Source organism: Saccostrea cucullata, unplaced genomic scaffold, assembly GCF_032062105.1.
Source record: "Saccostrea cucullata isolate Sc308-1 unplaced genomic scaffold, CSIRO_AGI_Scuc_v1 ctg5946, whole genome shotgun sequence".
Lineage (NCBI taxonomy): Eukaryota > Metazoa > Mollusca > Bivalvia > Ostreida > Ostreidae > Saccostrea > Saccostrea cuccullata.
In genome coordinates this window covers 3,190-12,672 of record NW_026928748.1, presented here as the reverse complement: position 1 = coordinate 12,672, position 9,483 = coordinate 3,190, and the positions used below count along the sequence as shown (strand labels likewise).

Below are 9,483 nucleotides of genomic sequence, written 5' to 3'. Positions count from 1 at the left end.
GATGTGTCTACTAGGATTCAGTTTTCACAAATGAACCTTCTGTTCACTGGACTGGCCTATTTATACCCTCTCTCAGTCAAACACATCTAAAGGACGTTTTCTTTTAGGAATTCCTCCTCCTTGTGTTATCTTTTTCTCTTAGGACCTCCTCGGGCTAACATAGGGGTCTTTTTTCTTCTGTTGTTAGTACCTCCTAGATTCATTCTTTGTTTCACCATTCCCGAAGTATTTTTCAAGGCTTGTACTCCGTGAGTTTTGACTGCGTCTTTTAAAGATCTCTTATTTTCTAATACGTCTAATCCCGTTCTAGCAGCAGCAGTCAAGGCGTGTTTAGCTCCTGTTTTCAGTAAATCAGTAAAAAATCCTCGGCCTCTCTGTCGTCTTCTTTTTCTTCTTGTTATTTTAATCACCATTCCCGATCCCCTCTGTTTTTTCATTCTTTTTCTTCTTCTTTTGTTAGTACCTCCTAGATTCATTCTTTGTTTCACCATTCCCGAAGTATTTTTTAGAGCTTGTACTCCGTGAGTTTTGACTGCGTCTTTTAAAGATCTCTTATTTTCTAATACGTCTAACCCCGTTCTAGCAGCAGCAGTCAAGGCGTGTTTAGCTCCGGTTTTCAGTAAATCAGTAAAAAATCCTTCCCCTCTTTGATAGTTTTGGGGTGGATAATAGCCTGGTGGTGGTGGTGGCGGTGGTGGTGGTGGGGGTTGCTGAGCCCCTCCTAATAATCCTCCTACTAGATTGCTGACTAAAGGAGCTGCTACTTTAAATAGGGATCCTAAAAAACCGTGTCCTTTTTGACGTAATAACCCTCTATGATAGACAAACTGTCCGTGTCCTCTTTGTCTCAGTAATCCGGGATGATACTGCATGGTTCATGTCTCTTATTCAACTGACCTTTATATCCTCGGGGGACTTCCTTTTATACCCTTTTAGGGCTGAATACAATACAGACAGCAGACCAGACAAGCCATCACGCCCAATAAGATGGAACACAATAACGGTACATTCATCTCAGTATACTTTTCTGAAATGAAGTTTCACCACTGATTTACCACTTACAAAGGGCATGGGTTGTCCTAAAGGAGTCATGATGTGAATCTCAATGGTATCGAAATGTTTTTTACTTAGTTTCAAATATTCCGCTCGAATGGGTTCCCATTTGGCTTGTTTTGAATCCTCCAAATGAAATGTACAAGGCACCACTCTTAAGAGTTTCAAGGCATTGGAGCCTACCGTCTGGGGTTGAATCAAGTCACAATAGACATACATGGATTTCAGATTTTCATATAAATCCACAGTATTGTTTCCCAAGTAACTAATGTTGATCCATTTGGTCATGTTTTCTGTATCGTTCTGAAGAATGACTTTCTGACTGTCCATGCCTAGCTTATAAGCTAAGGATGTGGGGAAACGAATGCATAAGGGATTTTTTTAAAGCATTTTTCCATTAAATTGATACATCACTCGATCATAGGTCTGGTAATATACTAATTTCATAGAATTTTCTTCATCTGGATGACCAAGGGTTTTCCATATTTTTCTCAATGATCTCTCTAGTCCTAGACTTATTTCCTCTGTTAAAGCCATGGGGTGAACGTAAGGCCCGGGTCTGAAGTGAATTCGCCTAATTTCCATCTTGCTATCTCGATCAATGAGTTGAGGCCATTTAGTATGGGCCCAATCTATCAGTACAGGACATTGACTTAATGGCATTGGGTCTAAGGTTTTCATTTTAAATCTGCCCGATTTAAAAACATTTGGGTCTTTGATATGGAAAGCAAAAGATTGAGGGATCAGGATGTCAAAATAAGCCTCCTTTTCTGTAATGTTTTTCAATGAATTGGGATACATCATTTCTGTTAAAGCCACTTCCCATTCTCCGTCGGTTAAATCCACTGTTTGTGGTAATAAGGTTTTAAATTGAGCGGTCGTATTGCTAGAAAAAGAGGTCATAGACCCATCACTGGGTAAGGTCATGTAAAACCCACTGCTCTCTGCCATGTTCAATCTAAGACTGAGACCTTTGACCTTAAGACCTTTGTATTTATAACAACACTTCTTTTTTGTATATAGGGGAAAAAATAACAACACTAGAATTTTTTCTTTTATTTTATTGATTCATAACAACAACAACAAGAACAAGAACATCATAATAACAAACATTCAAAACTTTGGTTCAGTTCTTTTTGTATGGGAAAAGGTCTCCTCATGTACAAATAGTCTGTTTCACAAGCACAGTCCATGATATCGTATCCTTTTAGGACCACTTCTTTCAAATAGTCTTTTATACAATCTCCAGCTTTTTCCATCCATTTCCCATGAATCCAGGTCTTCTCGGGTCTCTGTGTTCGGTGAGCCAAGACGTAATTGACTTTCCATTTGAATTCTCCATACTTAGGTGATCTGGGTCCTAATAAGACCATGTGTTTGCTTCTTTGGCGGTCCGGTAACTTGAATCTCTTATACAGGTAGATTTCATTGAGACCTGTTTGTCCTGGATTCTGATCAAAGAAATCTTGAATACATGTCTCTTTGTTTTTCATCCATTCTCCCTTTAAACTAGTCCCTTCAGGTTCTACTATTTTCCAACGATACTCTGAGCTTAAAAATTCCATGACGTGTGTGCTCTGTCCCTCACTCAGATCAGAAATGATCCTCTTAGGCTTTAGGTGTCTCCTTTTTATATAGAGGGATGTATCTATTTTTAGATTCCGGGATTAACTGGGTGAATTGGTCTTCTTGACCCTAGGGGTATGATGTATCATGGTAGGACTAGGCATGATGTAACCCACCGAAGAACTCACACACACCATCCAATATTCTCGATTAGAATCGTGTAAAGCTAACATGACCACACTGGTGATGATGAGGGAAATACAAATGAATAATTGGGCAAAATACACAATTTCTTCTCGAGGAATATTCTCTCCACAAAATTTCCAATGAGATGTTATTTGATGAGATCCGTTTGGGGAATCCATGAATCGAAACTAGGGGGATATCCTTTCCACCGGACTTTGACTTCTTGAATGATTTTTTTCCCGACTCGTCGCTTTTTATACCCCAAGATTTCCTCCACTTCGTACACGTCGTCTTTTTTAATGATCTGTTGTAATTCTTTCTCGTAAAAAGTCCCTTCTAATTCCTCTTGGTTATAATCTTGTACTCGATACACGTAAGGATACCGACCGGGGACTCGTTGAGCAATGGTAAATATTTCCGTGGTCCAGTTCGGTAAATATCCTTTTTCAAAAGTGCGTTTGGCTTTACTGATGCGCACTTTATCTCCTGTTTTAAATTTGGGGGGTTTTTTGGTTTTAGGTGATGATTCTTCCCCATATAAAGTTTTCCAGACTTTTAACACATTCGAGGGCTTCACTTGAGCTGGAGCTCTTTGGATACTGCGATGATAGGTATGATTGTAAGCATACACTAAATCCGGTAAGACCTCTAAATACCGTCTGGTTTTATTCCGAGTGAAATACCGCCACATGCGTGCTTTGAGGGTTCTCTGAAATCGTTCCACGATACTGGCTTTGGTGTCCGTATTGCGAGTGGTAAAGAAATGAATGGATTTAAACGCCTGTAAGAATTCTCGATTGGTAAATTCTTTGCCTTGATCCGATTGAATGCGGACGGGACGTCGACCGTCTTGTCGGAAAATCTCTTGTAATCCTCGAATCATTTCTTTTCCCGTTTTCTGTTTTAAAGGCACCACCCATGCATATTTAGATAAGACGTCAATGGCACACAATAAAAACGTATAGCCGTCATTATGTTTCTTTAAACTGGACACATCGGCTAAATCTAATTGCCATTGTTCGTCTATATCCGTCACTCTGGTCTGTTGTCTCCGGAATTTTCTATGAATGGGTTTATGTAAAGTATAAGTATCTTGCTCTTTTAACCATTCTCGTATGGTATTCAAAGAAATCTTATGCCCCAGATTTTTGACCTGACGATACAAAGTCTGTATACCTCCATATCCTCTCTTGGGATCGTAATAAATCTCTGTTAAAATGTCCCCCACTTCCTTCTTCTTCTTCTTCATGTCTTAGGCAATGATAGCCAATTTTCCTCGATTTGTTGTAATCTCTTTTGAAATGGATCTGCTCTGGCTTTTTTTTCTTCTGGAGGGCCCCCTCTAACCTTAAAATAGGGGAAGGCTTGGATTTTATAGATCGTCTAATAGGGGTCAAAAAAGAAGAGGAAGCATCATGAAATCCGCTCTCTTCTTCGTCCTCGTCACTCAAAGCCCCTTTAGGAGTACTGATTTTTCCTGGTTTTTGCATGGCTTTTATAAGGTTTTGATTTTGCAAGTAAACCATGGGAGTACGGGTCTCTTTTAAAGCTTGAGCAAATTCATCTAATCCTTTAGGCACCGGTTGACTTTTGAGAGGTTTAGATCTCATGCTATCAGCCATTAAATCCACAATGTTAGAATCGGGCACTTTTTGACCTCGATAACTGATTTCCCCGTCTTTATCCCAAGTCAAGACTTTGGTTTTCTTTAAATGATTTAATAATAATTCAGCTTTTCTTTGCATGGGTTTATTCACGCTTTGAATGATTTGTTGATCGATCTCGGGATCTGGAGCTGCTGCTGCTGCTGCTGCTACTGCTGGAGCTGCTGCTGCTGCTGGGGCTACGGGTGCAGGGTTTTTTTTCCCTGGCTCTCTCGCTTGTTGTAAATAATTCCTATACCGATGAAGTTCTTGACCGTATAAAGCCACTTTTTCTTCTGGAGTTAAATCTTCACGTCGTGTAATCTGGTCCAATTCTTGACCTATACTCAGCGTAGATTGAAATTCCGGAGGTTTGGGGAGTTTACCTTTGAGTTCATTCAACAGAACTTCAGGTACTAACACCATTTTACGACTCATTTTAGAAGGTCCAACAGTAAAGGAGCGGCTGCTGCGAATAAAAAAGGAAAAATACCTCCTTTTTGTTGTACTAATAAAGCTCGTCTTTTCTGGACAGATTGAGGTTGAACCAGTCTCCTTAAGATGTGTTTCTTAGGAGCTAGTTTTCGTTTCTGAGCCGAATGGAGAGGTAACACTCCTTTTAATAGGTTGTAGACGATCTCACAAATTTTCAGAATACAATCTCCAGAACAATGTTTTAAAATCCCCGTTTTTAAGGACGAGGAATAGTGAGGATCCGATAACACTCTTAAAAGAGGAGCATGCGCTTTTAATCGCGTACAACATCCCTTTTTCTTCTTGGCCATCTTTGAAAACAATGAAGAGAAGTCTCTCATGTCACTCCCTTTTATACTGTCTTAAGGAGGGGCATACCCTCCGTGTTTGTCGCTCTCGTGTTTATCTCTATTTTTCTCCCTGACATAAATTTTTCCACAATATCGGCATTTATATCTCAGACCTTTAGGAAGTTGAGGGGTGGAGGCTGTCAAGGGTTGAAAACGTGTGATTTTAGGGACATGAATGGGAACTTTAATTCCAGGGGAGGGAATGCCCACATTCACTCGAGGAAACACTTCTAAATCGCTAGCTCTTTGACTCCCTATGGGTCCCATAGTACGATCCATTCTCAGTTCTGCTTGTTTCTTGAGTAACTCTCCTATGGTCTTTTGTCTTTGTTCCTTATAATACTGATTGATTTCGTTTTTTAGACTTTCGGGCATGGCTTTACTTTGAGCTAGAGTTTGAGGAGCAGATTTTTGCCTTTTTGCCGCCGCTGTTGTTTTCTTCTTGGGAGCTACTTTCTTCTTGGGTGGGGCTGTTTTCTTCTTAGGAGGGGCTTTTCTCTTCTTGGGTGGGGCTTTTGGCTTCTTCTTTTTTCTACTCTTTTGAGCTGCTCCTCCGACACGGACCATCCAATCTGGAAACACTCTTTGTTTCTTATTATCGACTCTTACCACTACACTCTTTAAACGACGAACCCGTCGTTTTTTAGGACTATTCCATTTGAATAAATGACGAATGATGACTCCACCTAGAAATCCAGCTCCTCCGCGTTTTAAAATAGCTGTTTTCCTATCTTCGTCACTAGCCGATTGATCGGCAATGATCTTTAAATCTTGACGATGACGATCGATAAACTTTTGGGTCAGTTTATTGATAGGTAAGACCCCTTTCATTAAATTGCGAGCTCCCATGGCAAACCAATTCAATAAGGCTTTACGCCCTAATTCGATTAAATGGGCTCGTTTGGTGGGATCTCGTTCCCGCTGTAAACGTCGTAAGGTTCTCACTAATTTACTCTTGGCTGATGGAGCCATGATGAGAGTGAAATGAATAATGACTCAGAAGAGTGGGAAACACTTTTATTTATACTCTTGAGGCATGTGTATAGTCAACAATTCAAACATTCGACTTCTTAATCGGTATTCGTCTGGGGTCTGGGGACTCAAATCCACGAGAAGATAGCCGTGAGGTACCTGGGTGGCTTCTTGATAAGCAGACATCAAATGAGGCAAAGCTAGCTGACGACTCAATACACTGATCTGAGATTTGTCTCTGGGATTTTTGAATAAGACTAAATAATGAGCATTCAAACTAATGGTGCGATGAGAGGCAGCTCGATCAAATAAATTCTGAGTGATGTAAATCACACTGGTATTCCGATGATGGGCTTTACGGGTAAACCAATCCACAATCGATTCGATGGCTTTTCCTCCCATCATGTCGTCAAAAATGAGTAAATGGGGCACACTCAAATTGGCTACTAATTTCTCGTCGTCTTCTGGAATATTTCGGATGAAAGATACTTTCTCTTTTAAAGAAGTGTAAGCGGGTTGCCATTCCCGATAACACCAGACGATCTTTTCGGGCCTGGGAGTGATCCAGTCTAGATTGTTCACTAATGACTTGACGAATTCTGTTTTGCCCGATTTCGAGGGTCCAGCAACTACCATGGTAAATTCGTGTTTCAATTGAAAAGAAGGGAGGGGTGTCTCCTCGGAATACATGTTGATGAATGAAAGAAAAGTTGGGTTCAGGGTCTTATTTATAGTGAACACAGAAATCTTTTTCATTTTTTGAAAATAAGAATATCTTTTTTATAGAGAAGAAGAAACAACACATATAAAAACAATTCAATTTTTTTATTTGTAATAACAAACAAACAAACAAACATATCAACATATTAATAACCATAAGGTAAAGTGTTATAATTCTCTACAATTTGTCTTTTATCATATACAATTCTATACGTTTTCTCTGAAGGTTTGTTCACGAGTTCATGATCACGGGTCCTCTGGATTTTGTTGTCATAAGGGACTTTTACTTCCTCTATTTCTCCCTTGAGCATTTTTTCTAAAGTGTCTGGGCACACCAACTGAGAGGTTCGATGGTTGAGAGTGATCCCTTTGCATTTAAGGGTCTCGGTTCCTTTGTCCGTCCGGAAACCATAATTTTTAGGACCTGCCGACATGAATTTGGTGATGTGATCCCCGTCTAATTCGTCGGTCCATTCTCCTAAACTATGACCCAAGGTAGGATTAAAAGCTCCTTCCCTATGTTGGTAAATGATACTGTCCGTATCGAAATAAAGGCCCCGTTCTTCTAAAGGTTGTAAAGTCTCGTAGAGATGTAAGCGGGCATAGGCGGTGGTAAAACAAGCCAGGATCACGTTTCCAAAGGGACATTCTTCGACGAATTCCTGTTTGTCTTGAAAATTCACTAGAATCTTGTCTTCATTGGAATCTTCTTTATTGACTAAGAGTCGCACACCTTTGATGTTGAGAGTCGAATTTTGTAAGAGTTGATGTAATTCCTCTACTTCGTCCAAGTATCTGACTTTGGGTAATAACAATCGTTGAGCAAATTTTCCCCACAGACAATTTAAAAAGAGTTTAGCAATGGTTCTTCTCACTGGATTCTTCTCGATACTGATCCTATCCATCATGAATCCTTCTTTGTCGAAGATTTGTCGAATGTAATCTTGTTCTTGTTCTGAGGTCTTACAGTCGGGGGGAAATCCGGACGCTTCCTGTTTGATCTTGAGGAAGGTATTGATGTACTCTTTAAATAAGTCTTGACTGCTTTCTTTAAAATGCCACACTTCGTAAATTCGCTCTAAGGTATACCCCATGTCCAGGGCTTTATGTAATTCGCTCGTCACCCAAGTACCCGTGAGACTACGTTCCCGGTCGGTGTGTTGACATGGGTGTTGAGAAGTAGAGTCTTGTTGTTGGGCACACGTGCGACATAAGGGAAATAATAACTTACCTCCCGTCCGATAAGGTAATACGGGGTGAAAGAGGCCTCGGGGTGGTAAGACCCGACAGTGAATGAGACCGAAATAACTTCTCACGTCCTGGAAGTCGTCTGTGATGATCTCGGGATGCCCTAGGGGAAAGGGTCTGTGTTTCAACACGTAAGGGTATAAGGAACACACGTCCACGTATCTCATGTCCCCTTCTTCACAATATAATTTAGTGGCATTGGTCCGGCCTCCGTACAGGGCTTCTCGAGGTTTCAAAGGATCGGGAATGTCCAGATCTCGTACAAATTGCTGTAAACTCTCATCTTGTTGCACTTGTTGATCGAAATCGTGCTCCCAGATACTACACACGTTGTACCCCATGTCCTCTAAATCCGCAGTCCTTCTGAGAGTTTTCTCGTGTAATTGTTGGTAAGTAAATTGGGTCCGGTGAGGATGAGTTTCCGTCTGTAAACTGGGATAGCAAGTGGGGCATCCGTGCCAATAACACCCGTAAAATTCGTAGACGGTACGAGTCGCTTCCTGGTATCCGTCGACGGTATAATTTCCGATCTGGACTTCGCCTCCGTTTCTGGCATGTCGTATGTGACATCCACTCTGATGACTCATCCAGGTGAGCCACCGACAGGCTTTGGCCGAATATTGTCGTGCCGGTTCATACCCGAGGTTCGGAATGATGGCAATGGTGTCTTTACGCATGAAATTTCGACGGTAGGCTAAATTAGCAGCACTGACAAACGTGATGGATTTCTGGAAAGGGTCCACGTTGACCAACTTCTTGAGGGTGCTTCTAAACCGTGCACAGCATTGGTGTAAAATGTCGACGTCCGAGATACAATACCCTACAAACTCTTTCTGGAAATCAAACACTTTTCCCCTCTGTTGGTCGTACCATTCGTAAAAAGCTTTTCGTCCACTGGTAGACATTTCGTCCGGTTTGTAGAAAGCTGCCGGTGGATAAGGTCCCACGTAATTCTGGTTCTGTTCCGTATTAAAAAAGTGAGGGAAATAACCTTTCTTCAATTCGTTCAATTCGAAAGCGGAGGGCATCTTGGCCAAAGGAAAGGTTAAGAAACTATACGAGTCGATGAATTTGAGTCCATATATTTCCATGGACAAGATCTTACTCCCGTTCATGATCACGTTAGGTTTCAGGGGAGAAGAATGCACTATGTAATTCAAAATGAATTGTCCGTCGTATCCTTTGAAGTTATGGGCGATGACGATGGCCCCGTCCTGTACTAAAGTGGAATTCTTAGTACCTCTAGTGGGTTGAAATAACCAGTCCATGAA

The 9,483-nt window shown here is 41.0% G+C and overlaps 1 protein-coding gene across 1 annotated transcript; it reads right to left on the bottom strand.

Annotated features, from left to right (window-relative positions):
* Positions 1 to 7,110: 7,110 nt before the first annotated feature.
* On the bottom strand, positions 7,111 to 9,240 carry LOC134278630 (uncharacterized). The gene has a single exon (XM_062760928.1). The coding sequence runs from the start codon at positions 9,238 to 9,240 to the stop codon at positions 7,111 to 7,113; it is 2,130 nt and encodes a 709-aa protein (XP_062616912.1).
* Positions 9,241 to 9,483: the final 243 nt, after the last annotated feature.

Excerpts from the sequence above, each read along its gene's own strand:
- LOC134278630 (XM_062760928.1), bottom strand. The coding sequence starts at position 9,240 with ATGCCCTCCGCTTTCGAATTGAACGAATTGAAGAAAGGTTATTTCCCT.